Below are 26,412 nucleotides of genomic sequence, written 5' to 3'. Positions count from 1 at the left end.
GTAGGGGTACATATTTTCAGCTAATATAATTTGTTGAATAAAAAGTGGGGCAATTCTCCCAAATACCCCCCTTTTAAGTTTTTGTCACAAGGATCGGCAAACGATCAAAAGTGTCCATATATACTACTAGGTACATACGTTACTGTGGTTAGTTACGTACTTAACTTGATTGAAAATTTGAAAACAATATCCCAAACCTCATCTCTTAATGCTAAATTCTAAATTCATATTAATTAACCTAAATGATACAAATGTATAGTTTATTTTTCAATAAAACTTCGTTTGATCACTTTTTATATTTGAATGCTATTTTGTGAAGATAAATTGAAAACGGATGTCCAAGGAAATTCCTGTGATAACTTGTAGGAGATCATTCAAATAAAAATCACATAGATAGTTTTACATTATGTTTTCTTTCATAACTGTAAAAGCATGTTTGATGCTCCAATACTAATTTTTACTAAAAGTTATCTCTGTTTTTTATAAGCTCAAACAATATTAGATCTAGAAGCACTAGTTGTACATAGCTTTTGATTGAATAAAATTTACATTCATTCGGAAAAGAAAAGAAAAGCAAACTTATAAATGAGCGAATGGCTCTTGAATCATGAGATTTGCCAACAATATTTAAGATGACAAAGGATGAGGGGTCAGGAAGTGTTTTTTTGTCTAAGAAATCATCACCCTAACTAAGGTTTCGAATGTTACGATTCGTTCCGCACCACATTTAACATTTAAAAAAATCTCAACATATACTATATATTTATACACTTTTATAACCGCTAAAATTACAAAGCAGTTGAACTGGCTCAATCCACTGTTACCATTCAGAGCCTAAAATAAACTATAATAGAAAGCAAATATAGTTTAGAGAGCAGGAATTCGCAGGAAAAAGAAAAATGATTTCTGACTACATAAATTATTGACATCACATGGCTAACCATGCAAACTAAACTAATGTATACTTAGTTACACGAAGTATATATTATGCATGACAACATCGCTCAACTTATGATGTTATTAATTTAGTTAACATTACGAGTTTAATTTCATTCATCCAAAATTGATGTGTATGTCAGAAACCGTTTAAATCTCGTTTCATCAATTTAAATATGACAAACATGATGGTAATTTATGTAAATTGGAAAAATATAACTATAATATTTTTATTTATCTTAAATATAAAAGTCAAATGAGCTATTATTTAAATTAGTTTTTTAATTATTTTAATCTGTTTTTATGAACTTTTAATAAAATTTATGTAGTTCGTTTAATTAATTTTCTGGTATACACTTATTTGATAAATTTTTTCTTATAAAACTTTTTTTAACGTCTGAATCGATTATTATCGATTAATTATGCTATTACAACGATGAGAATATTACAAAGACGATTTTACAGCCGACAATTCTATCATCCTGTGAGAATACACGTCTGACTGCACCACTCTGAGCCGTCCTATGAGATCCATGTTCGATGGTACGCCCTGCACCAAGCTGAAGATCTCCTGTAACATATTTCTCCATAATCTGCATAATCTTTTATTATAAAACTTCTTTGATGTCGATTTATTAATTCTAACATTTTATCTGTTTAATATGAAGTTAATTAAGTTAATGCTTTATTTTATATTTATTTTCATAAACATAAATTGCACTCATTTAAACTTAGTAAAACTTTCATATTAGATTCTTATTTTTTATTATTTATATTCTTAAAAGTATATAATCTATAATTATTTATGCACTATTATGTTTGGTTTAAGTTGACATCAAATAAGTTTAAACAAATAAAATGCTAGAGTTAGTAAACTGACAATAAATAAGTTTTATAATTAAAAATTTATCAAAGTAGTATGTATCACACAATTAATAAAAAAATTACATTTTTTATTAAAATTTCAAAACTAAACAGATTAAAATAATTAAAAATAGATCTTATATAACTTTCATATTAATATAAATAAAAATAATACAATTATATAGTTTAAAATACACTAAAATAAAAATGTTAAAACACTACTTATCAAAAATGTTATAACATATTGTATTTGTTAAAAATATTTTTAAGCTTCTAAAATGCGGATCAAAATCTACTTTAAATTACGATAGGGTCTGTTATATTTTAGTTGATAAAATGAGATATTTAAAGAGTTTATAAACTCGTGATGTCTACTACATGACGTCATAAAGTTGAGGTATGTTGTCATGTATCACATATACTTTGTACGACTATATATTACTTTAGTTTGCATGGTTAGCTATATGATCATCAATATTTGCATAGTCACTAATCATTTTTTCTTGGAAGAAAGATAAAAAAAAAGGAAACAGAAATAAAACTAAAGATTACGAGAAGCTTGTCTTAATAGGAAAATGCAAGCAGCCAGAGCAGCACCAACTCCGATCAAGAATGATACGATGAAGATCCACCACTCAGGTTTGTTTAACCTAGGAACCAACAACACACTGGCATTGATATGGCCCACACCAACGTACTTGCTTAGTGTTTCTCCATTTGCTTTGCTGACAAAAGCTGCATGATCAATCTTAATCTTGGAGTTATTTGCCTCTGAAAACATGACTCTACCTGGTACCAAAATGTCGCGGTGTACATCATCATGAACTATGAAAGCTTTAAAACCAGCTCTAACCACGTTTTCTACTTTCTCCTTAAAATTGCATCCTCCTCTTGCGATCAATACAAAGGGGGAAATCCCATTAGGGCTCTGCTCTGGTTTATTGCTCAACTTTTGGCAAGCGTCGAGAGGCTCAGCCACGTAAAGCACTCCTTCTCTTGGCCCAGGTGACTTCGATGATGGAAGTGAAACTGTTTTCATTAGGATTAATTACATTGTAAGAAACGGGAAGTTGCGTCATGATGCACAAAAGTTGGAACAAAGTATGGAAAATCAAAAACAAAACAACAACTTACAGAAATTAGCTTCGAGATCGGTATTGGAAGCCATCAAAATCACTTTGCCTGAAGCTGCACAAGAACACAATGGAAAGGGAAACTGTAAGAAGAAAGCGACAAGATTCATACTCTCCTAGGCCAGCGCTTTGAGTACAAGTTAATAGTTTATTTCCAGATCTGTGAAATAGGGAAGGAAAGGTACTAGTTGCGTATTCAGACGGTTTGTGTAAAACCTAATAAAACCTAATTAAAAGTTAGTCCACATGGAAGAATAGCAGAAAATAACTCACAGAAATTAGGTTTGATGTCGACAAGAGAATCCGTCCAGATATGTAACAGCGCGAGGATCCCGAATACGAGAGCAACAAGATTCATCCGTCCTTCGCTGCTGAGAAATTCTACAAATAAACGTGCAGAAAGCCAAACTTCTTGAATTTGTATATTGATTGTGTAACAAATTTTAGTTTCGTATATAGCTTTCTCTTTTTCTTGTCGACCGTATTAAAAGCTTTTTAAAAACTAATTTCCTTATCTTAAAAGGAAGTTTTCTAAACCTAACAAAATCAAAATTTTATTTTTATAAAATAATCTATTGTTGACTCCTAAATAATGTGAATTTATGAATCTATACTTTTTTAAGATGGATAATTATGCTATTACAATATTAAATATAATTCTACAGCTGATAATTTTATCCATATCTTATGAAAATTTACGTTTGGATGCATCACCAGAACCGCCTATCGGATCCATGCTTGATGAAACTCTTTGCGTTATGCTGCAAATCTTTTTGTAAACTTTCTCTCCATTAATTCACATAATTTCTTTTTTACTGAGACTTGAAAATCAGATCTCCTGATATAGAAACATTAATTAACCCTTAGTCAAACTACTGGACCAAGGGAGCTTCCACCAATTTATACTATTATTTGCGAAGTGATTTTTCGCAACGGAGATCTCACGTTAAAAGTTAGACTGACTAAAATCGATGTTACCCTTAATAAATATATTCAATTCATATATATAACTAAAAGGAATTTCATATTAACAACATAATATGTAATACTATGACTGGCCGACTCTACGGACGGGATTTACTTTGTTTGTGATCTAGATTATTATTTTTATATGATTTTGCAATTTGTGTTTTAGATTTACATTTGCAAGAGATATGTATTTCAATATCACCACTCTCTCTTCCTAGAAGCTGAGAACAAAGAACAAAGCATACATAAAACTAGCATTCAGCGGCAAATCCTCCTAGAGAAACCACGATGATTCACTAAACTCATCGAATCCTACACGACGGCGAGATAGTACCTTATCGCGAACCCAACCACCCGCGACGCGAAGCTGCGTGTCGAGGTTGCAAAAACGGAGAGTACCGAGAAACCGATCAAAAATCTCCCGCTCGTTCTCAGTGAGATCAATCTTCTCCTTCAAATCGACTGAGAGCTTTGATTGCTTCCCCCCCCCCCCTCCTCCTCCTCCTCCTCCTCCTCCTCTCCATCAGTCGTCGTAGTCATCGTCGCCTTCAACGCGTCGAGAACCAGCAACGGCACAGGATCGGATAAACACCAGCGAGAGCACGAAACGCGACGGTTGAGAAACGGTTAGGTTTACAGTGGCGAGAAAGAGGAATCAGGAGAAGGGGTGGGTCTTCGCAGGTTTTTGATAGTACCGTTCGTTGACTGTTGACTGGAAAAGACAATCTCAGGTGTTCTTTTTTAGCGGCACATTTTAATGGCGCGTTTTTTCTCTTCCGCGGCGGGATGTGTATTGCCAATTTGGATCGGTGAATGTTAGAACCATTAACAGGCCTAATTTGATTACAAATTAAATTTGTCTCCAACTGCATGAGACCATTTTTAAAATAAACCTTTAGTTGATGTGTTATTAACCACTATGCCATTACTTATGTGTCTTCACCATATTTCACCTCAGCTTTTTTTTATAAAAGTTCTCTTTTGTCTAGACTATTTACCTTTTATGCCATGTCATTGCAATGTACATATATTATATTTTTTACATATATTATTCACCTAAAGAACAGCAAGTTCACGAACATATATAATCAGTCTGTGACGGTTACCTAAAATACACATATTGCAATAACTAAAAGCATCTCCTTCCGTATTTTATTTTTGATAGTACTATATGTTGATATCATGATGTTGGCCATGATATCTAAAGTCCAATATTTTATTTTTCATGTTGCTTTGTAAATTTTCGATTTTTATTTTTGAATATATTTTGTATAGAAAATGGTAATAATACAGGAACCGACTGTAATGAATGTTTGTAATATAGTACATATGTATAAAAGGTTTTATATGGACGTCAAATTATTAGTGACTGGACCAAGATATTGTTCATTACAGTATAAAAATAAAACAACAAAGTGACTATTAATAAATTTGTATATGTATTTGTATATGTTAAAAACTAAACATTATTTTGCAGCAGCTAGAAAGATATAATCTATGCGAACCTATAAAACATACACTTTTGCGTGTAATGAAAAAGTGTATATATTTAATAATTAAACTGATCAATGTTTTGTAAATAAAAAATGTTTGAATTAAGGTAGTCCATACTATGAAACCATCGCTTGCATGTCGCCAAAAATTATTCAATACTTGGTAAAAAATTATTGTTTACTTCTGTTAAGTCAACTGTGTCTTTTATTTTCCTATCAATCTCTTTGAGACTATCATGTTAAAAGAGTCATCTCTTTGCAATCCATATACTTAATGACCCGATATCTTTGTAATTGAAAGATCTTCATAAATGTTAATTTATTTTTGGAAAAAAATTCTGATTTAACGCGATTGCAACATTACCTTAATAGTACACCTACGTTTCCATTAGGTTTGTGGTTATATTTCTTATGGAAAGTCAAAAGTATTTCTTTCCAATTTATGATGAAAATATTTGTTGTTTAGTCAAAGATTGATCGTATAAATATATGATTAGTAACCTTCGATTTAAAATCAGACTGTCAAATCCCATAAACTGCGTTCTTTCCAAATTATACATATTTTGAACGATCAATTACTCATTTTATTGTCTTAATTATAGGTGTTATTTGATTACCATGATATTAAATCGCCCATCCCTTAAATCCTATATCCTCGATTGTATATATATATATATATATATATATATATATATATATATATATATATATATATATATATATATATATATATATATATATATATATTCCTACACACTTCTTACACAGCCATCACAAACTAAATGTATTTAAAAGCAACATCGAAAATGAATGCTATGAACTTTATTTCGGATTTAAAGCCAAAGAAATCTATGTGAAAAATAAGGGTGAAAATAATTAGATTGTGAAAGCAATATTCGACGGCTGGTGAAGAGATCCTAGAAATGGTTTTCGTGGATGCAAAAATAAGTCCGCCGTTCCATCATGCAGTTACATACAAATTCTTTTTCGTGTTGAATATTTTTTTCTGACCGAGTATTTTTTTTTCAAGGAAATAAAATCCATGCGTCAATTAAAGTTCACCAGTTTGAACCATTCTTCAGCCAAGGATGTTCCAAGATTTTTTTTTTTACTTTTCCTTGATACCCTCCTGCGGTTCTTACCGGACAACCAACCACCCTTACAAGATTGGTTTCTTTCCTACCACCCGGATTCAAAACTGTGAAGACCTCCCGAACCAACTCTCTGGGCTCCAACCTGTGACCTATCGTTCGATTCTAGATGGAACCCTCGATCCTGATTTTTTGGTTGGTAAGTGATCATTTTCTATATCTCAAGTTCCAAGAGAGTAAAATACTAATATTACTTTTGTTAATATTATTATCTCAGATGTTATTGGAGCTGGTTTCTGTGAATGCAGAAAGTTACCAAATTATATGACATTTATAACATCTATTCCAGCCTATTTTTGTTTTTTTCTTCAAAAATAAAGAATTCTATTAGAGGTAAAAATAGCATTCCTCTATAATAGAGATATATTTTTATTTATAAAATAGCCCTTTAAATTTTTGTAATTATAACAAAAATATATGTCTATGGAAAACCTAATTTCTTTTTATTTATAACAATACAGTTTTTTGTTTACATAATAGCAATTATTTTATAATTTAGAAGAAAATTTTATTTAATAAATGGTATTTAAAGTTTTATATTTACCTAAGATTAAAATCAAAATTTAATTTTTAAAGTTACATAGATTTTTCATACTGATAACATATTTAAGTTCAACCTAAATATTTTTTTTTGTAACACAACCTAAATATTAGTTATTTGAAATACTCCAACAACTTTGATAAAATTTTCATTTCTCATTTTGGGATGCATAATTAATCATTTATAGTCAAATATATTAATTGATGGTTAGATGATATCTATTTTATTTTGTTTTGTTTTGTGTCTTTCTGGAGTAAAATATATAGTTTAAAAAATACTGAATTTTTATGAAAATAAAAATTACAATGAATGGATCAATTAGTAACATTAATAAGTAAAAATCGTTAATTTTAAAATAGATAAAAAATCTTATAAGAATATTCATTTTTAGAAAGAAAACAGAGAAATACATTGAAATATCTTAGAGACTAACAATTCATCACTATTGATCCTTTTGTTAAGATTTTTATATTATTAAATTATAACAAATAAATAATATAATGTAAATATTTACATATTATAAATTATCATATCTCAATATAATGTAAATAACTATTCGTAAAATATCTTGAACCGCGCAGGACGCGGATATCACCTAGTTTGTATTTATTTTGATGCTGCATGTTTTCAACATCTTAAGATTTGCTGATTTAATTTTATAAACTGTGATATACAATCTTTTGTTTTTGAGAAAATTATATTATTTACATGAATTGTGAACTATAACTGATAATGTAGTGTTATCACTGTTTGTTTTGTGTAATTTGAAATTATATTTTTAATTTTTTCGTCAAAATCAGAAAAATGCAATTTCCCATAAAAATTGGAAAACTTCAATATAATTAAACATAAAATTATAAGTATTAGTTAAATCAAAACAAATGTATATAATTCATTTGTTGATTAAACTCATTCAAACAGAAATAAAGATGTATAAATATAGATGATATATGTAAATGTTCCATTTGGATAGAAAAATCAACATTGTCAAACTACATCTAAATGAATCATTTGGATGGATCACCTAAGCGAATCATTTGGATAGAGTTGACAGATATACAAACTAAAAGGCCATTTCTTACATCCTTCAAACTTCAAATAGTATCCTTTGTAAACCATATTAGAACCCTACGGTGTACTAGTTTTAGTTAGAACTTAATCTCTTCCAGAGAATAATCACAATTTCTTCATTTTATATTATGTCACCGAATATTATTATTACAATGTTAACCACCGTAATACACTAATACTAATGCGTTTTTCTTATGCCATGATTACTGGCCACGTCAAAGTGTATGTAACTGTTCGTATAAGTCATGCCGATCATTAAGTTCAATAAAAGCTTAGTTTGTATATTTATTTTTTCCACGAATGATTGATTCAAAACTTGTACAATAATTTGTTTTCTAACTAGCTGCATGTGCAACATCATCACTTTCTCCTCACAACTCGTACTATCATTATTTTGCACATTTTAATGATTTTTCTTCTTATATACCTTGAATTGAACATTTTATTATATTTATCCTTTTCAATTATTCATTTATCATAGATTTGGTTACCTACCACCCAACATCTCACATGTTGGTTTTATCTATCTTCTATCCCATTTCTCACATGGTTATGTTTTGTGTTCAAAATCTTGGGCACCCAGTTAATGTATGATTGGAATTTAACCGCCAATTTCACTCTGTTTGGATTAAAAAATCGTTAGCCGATTGAACCGATTAATCGGTCTATTATTTGATTAATCGGCGCAACCCAATAAAAATTGTAAATAATGAAAATAGGGCTTACTAGAAAGCTCAAATAATTGACTATGTATCAACCACGAAGGACACTATATATAGATCACAATTTCACTTTTTTCTCTCACTAACCCATGTGGAAGGTAGATTGGCATCAGTTCAAGTGTCCAGACCAGTCAGTATAAGTGTCCAGACCACTGGGAGATGTTGACTTGTTTGTTCAAACACACATATATTAATATATATATATATATATATATATATATATATTAAAAAATACAAAATCTAAGTCTCGATCAATCCCTGCTGAATCAGGCAATTTACTAGATCCGGAATTACCGTCCGACTAGCGTTTAGTATAGTTCCGAACATAGACTTCGGTATGGATTACTATTATTTTAAAACAAAATAGAGGTAATTAACTTGTTTGTAAATTATTGAACAAATAATCCTTGTATACTTATCTAGTATCGGCAAAATTTAACTCAATTTTTAAACTTCTAAAAATATAGCTGTTTTTTTAATATAAATTGAGAATTATAAGAAAAAGAGTTTTAATTTTATCTATACTCAGTACGTACCTATTTGATCACAAGTATTCAAACCTATTTAAACTTTTGCTGTTTTTATTTTGGAAAGAATTACATACAAGGTCACTTTTCATCTTAGTAATATCACTATAGGTCACTTTAGTCTACCAAGACACTTTCATCGACTCTTTACACATATAGAGGAAGATAAAATTACCATGATATCCTCCTTCTTTCTAAATTGATTTTGTATTTACATTTTTTTTCTGTCACAAGATTTTGAGTGGATATCAATATATTGATATCAGATTTAAAAAACGCTCTCTAACCCTAGGCGGCGATAAAAAATGAGATCTTTTAATCACGGTGAAGATTGAATCGATCGGGAGGATCTTTGTGATTCTCTTAACTAGAATCAACGAGGGGATGGATTTCGACGGAATTGGAGATGGATTCGTATCAAAGGATTTTTTGGAAAAGAGGTGTTTGGGACAAAGATGGAGAGTTTTTCTGGGAATTTCCCAGCATGATGAGTTTTATCTATAAAGGAAAGGGGGATATTCCCGTTTGGTTTGCTTTGATTATTGGAGATCTGGTGTGCAAGGGATGTGAAGTTTTCAAGGTTCAGACATGGAAAGTGGTCTCATTTGCAATATCCGATGGGGAACGACGGATCTTGAAAGGTACATACTTTTGGATTGGGTAAAATTGAGGTTTCAGTCATAGATTCTTCATTTACACTGGGATTTGAGAAGGATATCAATTTTAGAGAGGTGTTTCATTCTAGTATCATGTTTTGGATTTGAAAATCAATTTATATGGAGTATTCTAGGAAATTAGGAATGATGAATATTTGGTTCTTCAAACATATAGATGACTATGAGGTTTTAAAAAGAAAATCAGACCAATTCAAAAACCTTGGTTACAAAGTTTCAATCTTTTTCCAAAATTGAAAATCTTATTTTAAGATTTAGAATGTTTTTGTGTTTTTCAGCTACTCAGATTGTCTAGTACTTTTCATGAGCAGGATCCGACTACTCAGATTGTCTAGTACTTTTCCCACTCTTTCCATGGCTTTTGCTATGCTTCTCCAAAGAACTTTCACATAAGAAGAGCTAGCTAGAGCCACCAATGACTTCTCTGAGACAAAATTGTTAGGACAAGGCAAGTTTGAGATGCAATGTCTTTTAAGAGTTATTTACTAGCCACCTTTGTAACCTTTTTGAAATGTGTCAGTTGTATAGTATCCATGTGTACATCAATATCACAGTGTACAGAGGTGGTCATATGTACATCAATATCATAGTGTTGTACATCACTAAACTCAGAACGGTACATAAACGCATGGCGTTGGGGTTATAGATCTGTGAATCTCTAGTCATTAAAATGTCCACATGTATGCCCATATCTTGTGGACACTCCAGCATATCGTACACATAGACGCCACTTCTCATCTTCAGTCATTAAAAGATTAATCATTTAAGTGAACTGAACAGCAAAACCGAACCGCAGTAAGAATGACTTTTATTCAAGTAAAGAATTTTGTGGACTGCGTTAATAGTGGCGTACATGTGCATTAAATTACAACAATGTACACGTATACCGATTGATATGTGTACATATGTATACATTTTCGATAAGTAAATGGTCACAACTCTGTGTGTAGCCCACCCATTCACCTTTCAGAGGCTCATCTTCACTTGTTTCCCAGGCTCATCTTCAAACAAAATTAGTAACCTATGATTCCATACTCTTCAGTTATGTGGAGTTAAAACAAAATTCAGAACTAAATTATCTGATTTGTAATAAAAAAAATTATTGGTGAAAAAATACATTTATATAGTCACAGCTCAACTGAATCAAGACTTTGATTTTTAAATAAATGTTCAAACATAAGTTCCAAAAAAATTTGGTTCACTTGCTTTCAGATGAGATGAGATGGATAACTCACAAAGAACAAAGAGTTTCTCAGAAGGATCAAACTTTAATCGGTGTTTTGTAGGTAGAAATTATGCAACTTATGATTGGAGGGGAAGGTATTGGGTGCTGACTGTGAACCGATCCACCCAGAAAAAGAGTTTCGAAACGGAATTTTGAAGAAACTCCGATCCCGGCCATATATTTTCCGCTGTCATAAATTAACTGTCTCTTTTCACGTTTAGGATATAAGATCCAGGACACAGAAGGATTGACCCATGGAGAGAAACATAGCTTTATTGTTTGTTCAGACCAGAAGAATAGAGAGAGAAGATGAGATCTAACGTGAGAAAAAACACAAACTAAATTTAACTTCAAACTCACGTGGAACAACAAGAAAATGTTTAAGTTGAGGACAGTTTAGTCTTTTTAGCACAAAAAACTGTCCCAGTAGTATAAAGTGTCCTAACAAGTAATAAAATGTTGAAAAGTGACTTATAGTGTTAAAAACTCTTTTATTTTGTTTCACTTTGTATGTAAATAAAATCATATATATATATATATATATATATATATATTTGTCATGCAAACATATTGTTGGATTGTTTGTTTCCAAAAATGGTACTTTTATTTTTTATTTTCATATAATTGTGTGGAAAATGTTTAAGGCCACAAAAACAGGCTTCATGTTACAAAAAGAAAAGGACTGAACGGTTCAGTGAAATAAGAGCTGTCTCTAGATGCATACAATAATCCAATATTTTATATCTGTAAAACGTACCTGCATATACTTACTGTTATCAAACCAGCTTTTAGGTGAGATTCTACCTAAAAGAACCTAAACTACGATGTCATGATACATCATTTTAAAGTAAAATATGTTTCAAGGAAATCACATGCTGAAACCAGACTTGAGCTGGCACAGTGGCACGTTACCTGATTTCTACAGTCCACTCTAAAAAGCTTAAAATAATGGTGATGATTATTTGTTATTAGTTATGCTTATGCAACAACTATACAATAACTTCTTTTTTTCTGTTATTACCATATTAACGGGCTTTTCTTCTAAAAGCTTAATGTGAAAATTTATATTTTGATTGCTGACTAAGGGTGTTTTTATTTTTTAAAAATTGCTAATGCAACATGAATAATCTAGCTAGTTTTAAAAGAAAAACCCTTGAAAATATTATTTTGTTAATATCTAGCTATCAACTTGGTGTCATTATGTGATATTCTACAGTTGTGTACTTGTCATTCCTCTACTAACAAAAAACGAAACCGGAGAACGAAGTGGAATCAATCCACGTTGACTTTAAAATTTCTTGGTATAGGATAGGGATAAGAACTGACTTCTATGGACAACACTTGGTAACAAGTCAACTGATAACTTTTTTTTTTTTTGCTAAAGTCAACTGATAACTTACATGATGTTTGTCAGTCCAGAGAGATTTTGTGTTTTGAGATCCCTCCAAATTTAATCACATGTTTGCATGCCTTATGCAAGTACACTCGAATTGCTCTACTTTAAAGTCTGAAATAAATAAATAACTAAATTTTGATTGGGGCTTTCTAAATGCAGATTTGTTTTTTTTTTGTGTATGAGATTCGTTGTTTATTGATCTGAAACTGATTTGCAAACTATCACTATTGTGGGTTGGAATCACAATAAATGAGTTTTTATGTTTTTATCATTTATTTTTTTCTTCAAAATATGAAATTTGTTCGAAATACATTTAAAAATGATATGTGTGATTTAATAGTTTAGATATTCTAAATTGAAGAACATATGTTCTCGTTATTGAAATGTAGTAGTGATATAAATTGTCGATTCTAAACTGAAAATGAGTTTTTTCTTGTCATATATTTGTATAATTAGTTCTAATCATTAATCTACACTATTTTTATACCTATTCGATTTAGAAGGTAATATTATTTTTGGAAGCTCAAATAATTTTTGAAATACTTTGATAAAATTTGCATAACTTTATAAATTTTTATTAGAAAAAATAATTAAAAATGTTTGAGTTTTAAGAAGTGGTTTCATATCCGACTAAAATCCGTGGTTAAACTGATAGATCTGGTGCTTTGTATATAATTTCATTTGAATGTAATGAAAAAATTAGTTATTTAAAAATCCGATAAAAATATGTAAAACCCAAAAAATCACTATTAACATGCGATCTAATACGCATTGATCCGATAAAAACATAAACATTTGATAATATTTTAGATTTTTAAAATTTTGATTAAATTTATTTGTATACTTTTTAAATGTTACATAAACTTATGATTCCTTAGAATTTAGTGAATTTTGTATTATATATGTAAATAAATATGATAATATAAAAACCTTATTGGTATGACATAATTATTTTAATTTTATCTTGACAAAAAAATATTTTAGTTTTGTTATTAATAACCTATTATAAGTTTGTATTTTTTATTTTAGATTAAAAATATAATTGTATGATACTTTAAAAAATATTCTAAAATACTTGTAATTGTCATATCAATATTATGTACAAAATGACATAGTAAATATTTTTTAATTTTTGTGTATGTATTCATTTTCGTGTTCGTGTAGTTTATTACACTAATTTTTAAATTTAATTGTAACAATGAAAATCGGTGATAATTTACATACCATATAAATTGTATGTATGCGTGTAGTTTTTTTTTGGAAATCGGTATCAATGCCATTAAAAGATTTGCAGAAATGTCTATAGCGATTAAACCATAAGCCCGATTTGATTTTTGTTTTGTTTTGGGAACTGCAAAAATAATTTGATGGAGATTAAACTCATAAGCCCGATTAAATTTATAGTTAAGTACATATAACTTTTAGTTATTTAAGCCCAAACATGTAAGTTATACTATAAGCCAAAAATGTAATGACTAATTTGCCATGAATGAATGTTTAATTTTCTTTGAAATAGTAATGATATATTTGGAAAATTTTAATATTTCTTTTAATGGTATTGATTAATGGTATTGATAATCAACATCTCAATGATAGTTAAGGGTATCTTCAATCCTATGTATTTATTATTCTAAAACAGAGTAAAATAGAATATGGTATAGAAATTGTTTCATTTCAACTATATATCTCAATTTATAATAGAATGTACTTTATAAATGAAATAATCTATTTTTTATTTGTTCATTAATCTATTACGAAATGAGTAATGTAGTAGGTTTTGAGTATTTTTACTCTATATTCCTTTTTACTTCATTTCGAAAGAAAAGATCGAGTTTTATACTGGAAATGCTCTGACAAGACCTAAATATATACCAAAGTATTCACATATGATTTATACATTATAGATGTAAAATATGGTCTTAAGTCTTAATTAATGGTAAGAAACTAATGAAAGAAACTTATATCTAACTTTCTTCGAACTTGCCTGCCAGCACAGTTTGTTTCAAAACGAGAAGTGTTCACATTTGATAGATTTATGGTCGTCATTACTTGAGATCTTTTCTGTCACGTTTCAATATTTTGTTTAACTTTCTTAATAACACGTTTAAACTTTTTTTATATAACTTAATAACACGTTTGAACTTCCTAGGAAACTAAAAACGAACATGCTGAATCCAGGGTTAGTTATTTGAAATATGGAAAGTAACTGGGTGTAGTCCGTTAAAATCATATTATTTGTTTTTTTTGTTTGTGAAAAGCATTTTTTTGTAGTAATTCTGTCTCACGAAATCATATAATTGAGAGTGTTCTCCTCGTTGGTTAAATGTTAGGATGGAGCAGACCAAGAAGCGACTTACCTGAAATCTCTCCCACTCCCAATCTTTACATTAGTGGACCGATACCGTCCAATCCTATAACAGGAATCTTTCCATGTCAGACGACCACAAGATGAAACCGGGATGCGAATAGCAAACCAAGAAAGACACATACGAAAACCTTTCAGACCAAACATTTAGGTATGCTTATGCGTCAACAGTCCAAAAAATTAGGTATTGTTTTGCGTCTGCAATCAAAGACTGCCTAATTGCTCTGCATATCCGTGACTCGGTGACACGTAGGTGTGTGGATTTAAGAAAATCTAATTAGTTATGCAAAGCTTTAGCTTTTTACCTGAAAGTTGAGATTGAAATATATCTACAGATTTGATCAGATAACAAATAATAATACTACGTTAAATTAATCTGTTTCCAGCAGAAAATTTATCCTACTTTTTGTTACTTGATGCATTCATTACAAGAAGAAACGTAACAAAACAAAACAAAAATACAGTTACAAATTAACTAATATATAAAATATTCCTAAAGAATTTTCGATTCCCAGATGGTTCGAGCATCCGAAACACGACAATTAGGACACGACTCATTATGAAACCCTATCCGACAACACAAACACACTTCAGCCTGAGCCCCGAACAACTCGGATCCCCACCGTCCAGTGGACTCGACCGAGTCAAGATTTGCCTTCCGGGTGGACTGGTACCTCGTAGTAGCCAGACCAACAGAGAGTTCCAAATTGAGTACACAATCGTCGTCCGACGTCGTTCCACTGCTCGTGGAGTTATTATTGTTGATATCATTATTAACCTCTTCCCGGTCTAGCGCCATCGTTTCCGGTTTAACCGTCTGATGTTGATCCGGTTCGGCCAAATCGAATTGTACAGGCTCGTCGTTTAGAAGTGACGGTATTGTTGTTTTTGAAGGATGGATTGCGGATTCGTTGATCGGACGGTGGGTGTTTGGGTCAATCCCGCGGCTGACAAGCTTCCTCTTGATGTGAGTGTTCCAATAGTTTTTGATCTCGTTGTCTGTTCTTCCTGCTAATCTCCCAGCAATCAACGACCATCTGCAAATGAAAATCTTGATCAGATTCTAAATAAAATAAAATATCACTGAGAAAGAAAGAGAAACATCCACACATGATTCTTGTTTTTTTTTTTTCTCTTTTAAGATCCTCTGTTATGATTCATGAAGCAGAGAGAGAGATGGAGGAGACTAACTTGTTACCGAGTAAGCTATGGAGTTTGATGATGAGTTCGTCCTCTTCCTCAGTGAAATTACCTCTCTTGAGATCTGGTCTTAGATAATTCATCCATCTCAACCTACAACTCTTTCCACATCTCTGCAAACCTGTCAAAATTTCGTAAAATTCAATCAAACCATCCTCTCTCTATATGCATAGAGAGATACATGAATATGCATATATGTACCGGCGGCTCGAGGGAGAGAACGCCAGCAACCTTCGCCGTGTTTGCGGATGTAATCAACGAGAAGATGATCTTCTTCTTTAGTCCAAGCTCCTTTGTTCATGTGAGCTTTCTCGCAACAAGGTGACCTTCCCATTTCTCTCTCTCTCTCTCTTTAATGGCCTCTCCTTTCTTGGATCTCTATTGGTGTGTTTTTTTTTTGTTGAAGGAAGAGAGTTCCTGTCTGATGTTCGGTTTTGAATGTTATTTATAATAACCTAGCAAACTATATTTTAATAAAAAGTTATATAAAAACGATCTACAAATGAAATGAAAAAATATTGTACCAACCAGGGAAATAAATTGATTGTACACTCACAGGAGGAACATGGGGGGTTTTCCTAACTTTTCCTTTCGTATTAATCATATTCAGATGCAGATCGTACGGTTTAGTTATTGACTTTTCTTTTAGGTGATCTGAGAAGACATCATAATAGTTAAGTTACAAAACAAAACAAAAAAACATCATAACAGTAAGTTTGCAGTTCCACAATTTCTTAACAATCACAAGATTGATCATTCAAAAAATTAAATGTGACATTACTATTTTTTCTTCGTGTAAAAAAGGGTGTAGATTTGCCGTTTCTAAAACCATATGCAATTTTTTTTTTTTTTGAAACTGGAAAGGGTTAAACCCAGGTCACTATTGGAACCAGACCTAACCCCCGGGGGAGTCGCAAGCCCGCGGATGGACTCCTTCTCCTGGGTATTCAAATGGATCCTAAAGCATGGACCCATATCCGCATTAGGTGAACAGAACAATGTGACTTAGTTTTGCATAGCAGGAGGATCGAACCTGAAACGTGTTAGCGTTCCAGGCCCATCCACTGCCACTTGACCACAAGGTCCGTTCAACCATATGCAATTCTTACTGCATCATTTAAAAAAAAGAAATATAACCTAAGCTTAGCATGAAATATATCAGCAATGTTTTTTTTTATTTGGGTCTAGAAAACAGGATAAAAGAAAGAGAGTAGATCTGGATGAAAGTAGGTAGATAGATTGGTAAGATGAGTAGGTAGCTGTCTTTTTTATCTCAATACTCAACCTCTCTCTTCCTCCAATCACTCACTCCACACGCTACTTCTCTCATGTACTCCCACGTGTCCTATACTTTAATTATTACTTTTTTTTCTAGTAAATTAGTTGGATAACTGAATTATTTGGGTTGGGCATGTGCATTTCTTCTGTCTCTTCCTGTTGTGTTGTGTCCGTTAAGCCATGTTCGACTTTCACACCGCAGTTCTAACAATGACGGTCCAATTAAAAATATAATGCAAATGTAGTACGCAACAAATGTTTATTAAATTCTCATAGAACCATACAATTGTTAACATTCTTTCCTACGCGGTTGTATAGTCATTTATACAATTTATGAAAAGTTCCAAAGTGTTGCAGTATAGAATAGAGTTGAGTTTTTTTTTTTTTTTTTTGCCATCTTAATATTATATTAAAGGCCAAAGGCCAATAGAATACAAACTATTTAAAACATAAAGCCCAACAACACAGGGCTAACACTACAAGTCTTAAAAGGCCACCCGCAAGCCCATTAACAAAGAGTCAACCATTGGCCTAAATTACAAAGCCCAACCGAGCCCATTCAGAATAAGACCGACTTCCCTACCCACGTGTACGACCACACATCATTCAATCCGCCACGCGTCCCGACGAAAGTCAATCTTCTTCCTCCGGCTTCAGAAACAGCAACACGACGGCTCTCCGTCGGCGGCGGATTCATAACCGGGACAACACCCTTCAACCAAACCCAACACTGCTCCCTACGAGCTGTTGGCACATGACAGATCTATGAAATCATCATATAGATTAAACGCCTTCTATCAATCCTCTGTTGCCAACATAACAACATGCAGCACCAGACAGAGATTGAGAGGCAGAGTACAGGTAAGCAAGAGATATCATAGATCGAAGCGAACGGAGAACCCTAATAATAGCCGGCGATGACGGAGCGAGATAAACCCCCGCCTCCCGGAGACAAAAGCCGGTGAAGCCGGGGCTAAAGAAGCCACCGCTTCCCAGAGGCAAAGCCGAACCACCGCTAAAGGAAAAAAAAACAGCGCCGGAATCTATAAACTATAAACACAAACCAACACAAAGAAAAAGAAAAAAAAAAGAGATCCGACCGACGGTGGCTATAGGAGCCCCAACCGTCGGTCGGAGAATCGAAGCCCCTTTGTTTTTTGTTTTTCTCTTTCTAGCTCTCGCTTCTCTCTTATATGTTATATTTTGTTTACGTAAATAGAGTTGAGTTTTACAACGTGATGTAATAATAATACACACACAAACATAAAGCTTATAAAAGTCTACTAACAACGTTAATTTTTAATATATTTTTTCATAGCCCCAATGATAAAGTTTATAAATATCTTCAACCTTCGACCAATCTATTATCACTCCACCAAACAAAACTAAAAAGTCTGCTATTATAATTTTGGAGATATATTAATTTTCTTTTTCTTTTCCTAATAATTTCGTCAACCATTCAGTTTTTCCGAAGTTTTCTACAATATCTGTTCAGCGTTTTCTGTTTAACTACTGTTCAACAAAAAACATTCTGGAGTCCACTATTCAATGCTTTGTTATGGGAACCATGAGCTATGCATAATTAAGGACGATCGTATGAGTCAAGGGACTTTTTGTTCAAGCCTATTATCTAAACCAAACATTCCGCTATATAAACAAAATCAGAAGTCTATTTTGTATTGATTACTTTTCTTCTCAAAAAGAACCACAAACAAAAGCAACACAAGATGTTTTTCTTGCAATTTAGAATGCTGAAGCTTCTTCAACTTTTAGTTAAATATTGGATAACTAAGCTTACCAACAGCGTTGGAATCGGTCTTAAGATTTATAAAGTCATAAATATTATTTTCTTTTCACAATTCAGAGGTATGAAACTATTTATATCACAACTTTAAAATATTTTGGGATACTAAAACGAATGTCTTATTGGACTTCACCTAAAAACAGTCTGGTTACTAATATATAGTAAAATCATTTATATGGCCCATATGTTTTGGGCTTTTTCGTATAAATGAAAAAGGCCTAAAGATATATAAACGATAAACACAAATCTCTAAAACTATAAAAAGCACGGAGTAAGTCCCTTTCGCCCATGCGAGTTCCAAACTTTCCTAGCGCTCGTTCTTCAATCACAAATGATCTCCTGAAACCTTCCTTCGCCTGCTTCAGAGAAACACGATCGCGAGACTAACCTGCCATGGCGATTTAGAAATTGAAAACCCTAGATTGAGTTTCGTGGCTGTGTTCTTATTATATGTTTTGGGCAGAGGCTTATTGGAAAAAAGACCTCCGGTGGTAAAGATGCGAGGATCAATTCCACTCTTTTGGTCGCAAGGGGACCTCGAAATTTAGTGCCAGGCCTGATATTTTCTGTGAGAAACTAACGTAACATGCGTCTGTTATCTCTCTATTAGACGATTTTAACGTACGTGCGTGTTATTGATCTTCCTTTTTTTTTTCTGGTTGTTTCGTCTCAGTACAGAGGTATGATCCCTACATACGAGTCAACCAAAATGCATTTTGAAGACCTGGTGAATCTTAGTTATGATCAGGTAGAGGCAAATAGAACCCTGACATATCTGCTATATCTCTTAGGCATCATTAATAATTTTAATTACCAAGATAGTTTGGCTAAAAACTCTGTATTTTTGTTTCTATTGAATCTCCTAGTAGTAACTAATATAACTTATTGGGAGTAGATTCTACCTGCACTCTGGGAGCTGGATTGTGATCACTACATGCATGCATCAGGGATTGGAAGATGATATTTTCCCTGGAAGCGGGTAAGATTTACTTTTAGTGAGCCTAGTATGTGTCAGGTTATGGGTTAATAATACTTCATTAGATGCAAACAAAAATAATATTTTGAGATGGTGCCTGAAATGGACGTGACGTTTAAGCGATTTATGAACCCGTTCATGAAATACCAAACTTAAAATTTCCAAGAAAGATGTTAACCTCTGGCTCTGGGTTACGTATGATTTATAATTCTGGTGTATTGCAGGGTCCTCTCCATCCCGAAACCGATGAGTGGTGTATTGGAGTCAAGCTTGCACCATGTCCAGCTTTCAGAGAAGACTTCTCACGGAAGAAGCTGACGTCGTTTCACAAACTTTTTTTTTTCTTTTTTTCACAAACTGATCGAGCAGACGTGCAGTTCAATAAAGAATGTGAGGCTTTGTAGTGAGACAGACCAAAGACGAGGTGGCAGCACTGGTGTGGCTCCTGATGCAGCGTAATGATCCTCACTGGGAATGACTAACAAAACTTGAATCTGGGTTTTTGTGGCATTTAATAGGACGTTAATCCCTATATGTAAATAGAAAGATGGTTCCTAGTTTAGAAAAGAACAGAGATTTTGGTTCAAACCAAACCATCACTTTTTGAGAATAATTAGTTTAATTTTCTTGAGTTTCTCTCATCTGCAGTGAGATTCAGCACAAGAGCCCGATTTGGTTGTTTGGTTCAAGAAAACCTGAAGAGAGTGGCTCTGCCACAAAACCTGGCGAAGACGCACTGAGATACGTGTGGCCTGGCGTGAGAGAGTCAACAATTTCTGCAACTTGGACTGGCTTTCTGAGCCCCACAATCATGAGGAAGATATCTTCCAAAGGTATTGATTCCCCTTTTCCTTCCCTGTCCAACGACAGCTTGGCATTTTGGAAATCCATATTCTTTTTTTTTTTCTCTCTAGTTGCATCATATCACTCACTTGTTGCTTTGTGTAGGTACCTACCGATCACATCAACCAATGAGGCCAATGGTTGGTATGGTGCGAAATTTACAGACATTACGCTGAGTTCTGTCAGGTTCAGATTCTCGATCTTACTGATTTACATCCACAGATTAATAGATATCTTTGAATACAACTCAAAATTCCGTTTCTTTAAACAGTGTCCAGCTATGGAACCGTTTGACAACGATCATGAGTTAGAACAGAAGAACTCTGCGGAAGTTCTGCGCATGAACACAGTCGATGTAATGGACATGGGAGAAGAAGAAACGGATACTTCGCCAAAGATCCTTGTTGGCTATCCAGATGTCTCGTCGGGATGATAATATCCCAAAGGTCATTTAACCACAACCAATGATTTTTCTCTGCCACAAGAACATAACGTCTCACACCACACCAGACACTCTCCTCTTTTGCTTGTATGATTTACATGAAATCTTATTTTGAGCATTGTGAAAAAAATTTGGCTCATTTTATTTCACTAGCGGTAGAATATTGGAACATCATACATAATATTGGGGAGTACACACATTCAGGCAAAACTAGTTTCCTTGGCTTCACTCTACAAGTTTCTCCAACTTATATGTTCATACACACTATTACAAATACAATGATGTTTTTTTTTCGTTTACCTAAAGTAGCATATCTGACCTGGCTGGTAATCTCTTGAAGAAGTTGGCAGGTACTGAAGGCATTCTGCTCCTGAACCGTGGATGACGCAGCATGAACAGTCCGAGCAAGATGGCAATCACCTGGAACGGTGTTATGTATATAAACACAGCCCATATCAACGACAAGACGATGAATAAAGCAGTTGCTCTCGGGTCCCTCCAGCTAAGTAAGGCTTGAATCCTCTCTCCTTGTGTCGCCAGGTCCCCCACCACTGTCTGGACTCTTCCACCGACACTCCTAAGCCTGTCATACCTCATTCTGACAATGTCTGCTGGTCTGCTAGTCGGGAAAGTGTCAAACTCCTCGTCAAGCTCGTCTGGGTGGGTGTTGTCTGCTTGGGACACACGAGCGTCCATGTGAGGCGGGTGTCTCGGTCTGTACCGGTAGTTCCACATGCCTATCACAAAGAGGTAGAGGAAGATCGTGGGTAAAATCAGCTCCGGGTAGCAGACAAGAATCAGGAACAGAACATGGACAAGACAGGTTGTGATTGGGTTTCTCCACGTGCAGATATCGTTGAACCACTTGCAGACCAGAGTGACCGAGGAGAGAAGCGACATGATTCTGCTGAAATTGGCTTTGCTTCTCCTTAGGCTGAACATATGGTAGTCTACATCAAGCATGTACTCCACAACCTCTCGTCTCAGCGGTGGCTCGGACCTTGACAGTCTCGTTGCAACTATCTGCATCGCCTGATGCCTCAGCAAGTCGATGTGCCTGACTGGTATCGGTTGAACATAATGCATTTTGGGCAGCAACGGTCTTCCGTACTGAGCCATCATGTTAACAAAGGAGGTGCAAGTGTACCTCAGAGCTAGCTGAAGCTCACCGTTCTTCTTCAGACCACCGGGAGTGAGAACCAGCAACGGGTAGTAATGAGTGTAAACCCGGTCCGTCTCAAGCGTAGACAGCCTCACTCTAACTTTCCCAATCCTCTGGTCCTTGGTATCACCACCGTCGTTGATCTGACCATTGTCAAAGACCCCAATCGTTATGACCGTGCAAGGATCATGAACTTCCCAAGTATACTGCTCGTTCCACCTAGGTGCAAGCGCGTCCAAAAGCGTCCTCGTCCTCACCCATTTGTTCCCATATTTCGCCACACAGTAGGGATCAGTCATCCTCCCATCTTTAGCCTTCATAGGCATCAAGTTCCTAGCACTGAGAATCCCCAGCTCGAGAAGCCCGATGCTCGGCTTCCTCAAATGCTTCGAAGACGGTTGAAGATCGCTGCTGAAATGCGTTGACTCATCAAGAACATGGTACCCAGCTTCAATACAAAGCCTAAGCAGAATCTTACTAGAGAACTTCTCTTTCTTCTTCTCAGTCTCTTCCTCCATAGACATCGAATGCCTCTGAAGATTAAACCAACGCGGATCAGGCATCTTCCCAGTCTCTTGCCTCACCTGAATTTCCCTCACCGGTATATACACCCTCCCCAGTATCTCATCTTTCCCCGGACCAACCCTATCATCAACCGACACGATCACCATATCCTCAAACGGCTCAGACACAATAAACATAATCTCCTCCCCCCACTGAGGACTCATACTCCTCATCTGAGGCGTCCTCGTAGCTCTCATCTGATTCCCCGCCTGAATCTTAACGATCGCATCAGGCACCCTCCCTTTATCAGACGGGACAAGATCCTGAGCCTCCATCACATGGATCCTCAAGTAATAAAGCTTCGGCGAGAAGTAAACCTTGGAGCGAGTGTTGGAAAGATTAGAATGGCTCACGCGGTGCGCGTCAGAGTGCCACGCGTCGGGGAAAGACTCATCCGCTTGAGTCCCCATCCAAACAGCGAGCATCACCTCCCCTCTGTTCGTCTTCACTCCTCTCTTGTCGTCGAGTCTATACCACTGCGGAGCAAGAGGACTATCCGGAGGAACCCTGAGAGGAACCTCCGTGAGATCGATCAACACTCTTCCCACGAAATCATCTTTGGTGATGAGATCTTTGTCTTTAACAGTGACTTCGAGCTGATTCGACTGAAGCCTCTCTTTAGAGAAAGCGAAGATCTGTTTCCAAACAGGGTTCTGATTCTTCTCCAAGTGCTTGGTCAAACCCTTGTAGTTACCAATCTTGACCTCCACGTAAGGATCCAAGCTTCCGGAGACGTCCATCACGGGGAGGTCACGTGCCTTGACGACGCTCACGTAGAGGTAATGCATCTGCTCCACGAGGTCGTAGGTACTGGAGGTTTTGTCTCCCCCGCTGCTCCTATAATAGTAAGACTGCCTCCTCCGCGCTGCTAACGGAGGACTCGTCTCGATGAGCTGAAACTCGGGGTTCTGCCTCGGTGGGCCCGGCATCGGCATCTGCATCACCGAGGCTCCGGGAGGTGGGCCCGGAGCTCTCATGGGATCTGAACGAAACTCAGGTTGGTTAGGAGGGAGGTGAGAAGGAGGCTTTGCTTCAAACGGTAGCTCGGCTCCTATCGAGTGGAAAGTTCTTGTTTCTTTCTCCTTCTTCTTTGGCTTCATCGCCGCCTCTTCGTACGAGTTTTGGTTTTGGTTTTGGTTATGAAACTCCTGAGGCTCGAACTGCTTCTCTTCCTTCGTCACTTTCTCCTCCGCCGGGGCCATCGGAGGTGGAATGAAATCGGCGCCGTCGTATGGAGCGGCGTAGATTCTGAGGGAGATGTCGCCTTTGATGTGAGAGAAGAGACCTCGTTTGTCGAGGGGATACCTCTGGGCGTCGGCTTCGGATTCGGACAGCGGGACGACGGCGCCGGAGATTTTTACGCGGCCGAGGAACTTCCCGGGCTGGTTATCGCGGCGGTCGTCGTAGACGGTGACGTCGATGGTCTTGTTGGCGAGACGGCTGGTGGGGTCGGAGTCGCCGAGGTTGAAGACGAGCTTCTCGTTCCAGTGAGGGTTTAGATCTTTGAAACGCGTTTGCGTTCTCTGACGCTGGTCGTCGAACTCGACCTCCACGAAGGGACTCGCTGAGCCTTGCCCGTCTTTGGGCATCAGGTCGCTCGCGTCCACGATTTCGACCACTAGTTTGCTCATTTTCGGAAAGTTTTTTTTTTGGGGGGTGAATTCAGACGAAGAAAGACTCGGTGGTAGAAGTGGTTTTGAATTTTTTTTTTAAGAGAAGAGTTATGAGGAGAGAAGAAGAGAGAAGAAACAACTTATCATCTTTTGATTTTTTTTAGTATTTTTATTTTTGTGTGTTTGAACTTCGAAGAGGGTGTAAAATACGCAAAACGAAAAGAAGATGATGTGTTAAAGAGGAGTAAAACTCGGGACATTCAGACAGAAGTCAAGAGGAAGACGTCATTTACTCATTTTTCGATTTCTCCCAAATTTAATTATTTTATTGTTATTTTCATATATTCTTTATTATTTGTAGAAATAGATGGAGACTCTAGAAATGAAATTATTCGTATTGAATATTCAAACAAAAAGTGTTGAATATTCTTGATTATTACTCAAACATATGAATCATTTGGTTTTATATCTTTCGAATATCGTCCTCGTCGGTGATTTTCACCGAATATCCTTACGTACCATTTGGCTGGACATAGTTATCTGACATGGTAGTTGATGAAAAATAAATAACCTTTTCTATGATTTGTTTAATTATAACAATTTTATTTTAAAATTATTGTACGATTCTTTTTAACACTCAATTTGTGTACGCTTAAACAAAGAAGAACTGATGAGAAATATGTAAGAAAAAAAAGGGTGAGTGAGTGAGGTGTGGGTCCATGAAAGATGTACCATCGTTGTCTAATGTGGTGGTGGCCATTTGTGCTTTGTTTGGTATTGCTAACGATAATTAGAAAGTGGACTAGTTTTATTTCTTTGTCTTAATTATTGTAATAGTTTATATTACAATGACAGCAACAATGAAAAGGAAGAGGAATTTCATTATTCGTTTTAGTTATATTATATGTGAAATTTTCCATCATGTGATCTAACATAGGTATTGAGACTATTAAACAATCATAATCATATATGAATTTCCAAAACTTATTTCAATTTATACAGCTTAATCTTTACAACATTTTTAGTGGCTGTACGTCACTACGAATAAAGGATAAACTCATCAATGGTTTAGTTGAAAAATAGTTGTATTTAATAAAGTAGCTAGTGTTTACGACGATGATTTTAAAATTGGACTTTCTGTTTTAAGTTAGAGGTCGTATTGTTTAAAGACTGTTCATATCTATATAGTAAATCATTTCATTCTGAGTTAATATAGTAACTACATATCTATCTAAATTACGAGTCAGTTGACAAATCTATCTTATTAAAACAGAAACATTCTGTTAGACCTAATATTTATTTTGTAAGTTTTTAAATTAAATACATCTTTATACTTTATAGTTAAATCTACATTAAATCACTAATGTTCCTTTCTTTGTACTACTATCCATGTTTCCAAACAATATACTTATTTATTTATATTACTATCAATGTTTCCAAACAATCTATTTTTATACTACTAT

General features: G+C 34.6%; 3 protein-coding genes and 2 long non-coding RNA genes across 8 annotated transcripts; 2 read left to right on the top strand and 3 right to left on the bottom strand.

The window, feature by feature from the left end:
• Positions 1-481: 481 nt before the first annotated feature.
• Positions 482-4,799, bottom strand: LOC130512305 (receptor homology region, transmembrane domain- and RING domain-containing protein 2-like). 4 transcript variants are annotated; one of them, XM_057010121.1, is made up of 5 exons: positions 4,237-4,799; positions 3,207-3,314; positions 2,935-2,988; positions 2,353-2,829; positions 503-1,507 (listed from the first exon to the last, which is right to left on the bottom strand). In XM_057010121.1, exons 2-5 carry the CDS (start codon positions 3,289-3,291, stop codon positions 1,365-1,367), a joined length of 759 nt encoding a protein of 252 aa, XP_056866101.1. In that variant the 5' UTR covers positions 3,292-3,314; positions 4,237-4,799; the 3' UTR covers positions 503-1,364. The 4 variants fall into 4 exon arrangements, 3 of the variants coding, with proteins under 3 accessions (XP_056866102.1, XP_056866101.1, XP_056866100.1); XM_057010122.1 differs by lacking the exon at positions 4,237-4,799 and having other exon boundaries at positions 499-1,507; positions 2,590-2,829; positions 3,207-3,418; XM_057010120.1 differs by lacking the exon at positions 4,237-4,799 and having other exon boundaries at positions 536-1,507; positions 3,207-3,418.
• A 4,735-nt stretch (positions 4,800-9,534) lies between these two features.
• Positions 9,535-10,724, top strand: LOC130512302 (uncharacterized). The gene is made up of 2 exons (XR_008945821.1): positions 9,535-10,048; positions 10,393-10,724. It is a non-coding gene; the product is annotated as an uncharacterized LOC130512302 (long non-coding RNA).
• A 4,689-nt stretch (positions 10,725-15,413) lies between these two features.
• On the bottom strand, positions 15,414-16,727 carry LOC108844884 (transcription factor MYB3). Its single transcript, XM_018618172.2, has 3 exons — positions 16,469-16,727; positions 16,259-16,388; positions 15,414-16,104 (listed from the first exon to the last, which is right to left on the bottom strand). Exons 1-3 carry the CDS (start codon positions 16,599-16,601, stop codon positions 15,561-15,563), a joined length of 807 nt encoding a protein of 268 aa, XP_018473674.2. The 5' UTR covers positions 16,602-16,727; the 3' UTR covers positions 15,414-15,560.
• Positions 16,728-19,654: 2,927 nt separating this feature from the next.
• LOC130505187 (uncharacterized) lies at positions 19,655-20,329 on the top strand. The gene is made up of 3 exons (XR_008941588.1): positions 19,655-19,917; positions 20,023-20,097; positions 20,245-20,329. It is a non-coding gene; the product is annotated as an uncharacterized LOC130505187 (long non-coding RNA).
• A 1,399-nt stretch (positions 20,330-21,728) lies between these two features.
• Positions 21,729-25,153, bottom strand: LOC108805327 (multiple C2 domain and transmembrane region protein 6). Its single transcript, XM_018577347.2, has one exon. It carries the CDS (start codon positions 24,965-24,967, stop codon positions 21,911-21,913), a length of 3,057 nt encoding a protein of 1,018 aa, XP_018432849.2. The 5' UTR covers positions 24,968-25,153; the 3' UTR covers positions 21,729-21,910.
• Positions 25,154-26,412: the final 1,259 nt, after the last annotated feature.

Source organism: Raphanus sativus, chromosome 1 (assembly GCF_000801105.2).
Source record: "Raphanus sativus cultivar WK10039 chromosome 1, ASM80110v3, whole genome shotgun sequence".
Classification (NCBI taxonomy): Eukaryota; Viridiplantae; Streptophyta; class Magnoliopsida; order Brassicales; family Brassicaceae; genus Raphanus; species Raphanus sativus.
This window is presented reverse-complemented; position numbering and strand designations above follow the sequence as displayed.

Excerpts from the sequence above, each read along its gene's own strand:
- LOC108844884 (XM_018618172.2), bottom strand. The coding sequence starts at position 16,601 with ATGGGAAGGTCACCTTGTTGCGAGAAAGCTCACATGAACAAAGGAGCT. Across the intron at positions 16,389-16,468 it reads TTCTCTCCCTCGAGCCGCCG|GTTTGCAGAGATGTGGAAAG; the intron begins GTACATATATGC and ends AAATTTTGACAG. Across the intron at positions 16,105-16,258 it reads CATAGCTTACTCGGTAACAA|ATGGTCGTTGATTGCTGGGA; the intron begins GTTAGTCTCCTC and ends TTTCATTTGCAG.
- LOC130512305 (XM_057010121.1), bottom strand. The coding sequence starts at position 3,291 with ATGAATCTTGTTGCTCTCGTATTCGGGATCCTCGCGCTGTTACATATC. Across the intron at positions 2,830-2,934 it reads CGATCTCGAAGCTAATTTCT|TTTCACTTCCATCATCGAAG; the intron begins GTAAGTTGTTGT and ends TAATGAAAACAG. Across the intron at positions 1,508-2,352 it reads CCTATTAAGACAAGCTTCTC|GAGATCTTCAGCTTGGTGCA; the intron begins GTAATCTTTAGT and ends AATATGTTACAG.
- LOC108805327 (XM_018577347.2), bottom strand. The coding sequence starts at position 24,967 with ATGAGCAAACTAGTGGTCGAAATCGTGGACGCGAGCGACCTGATGCCC.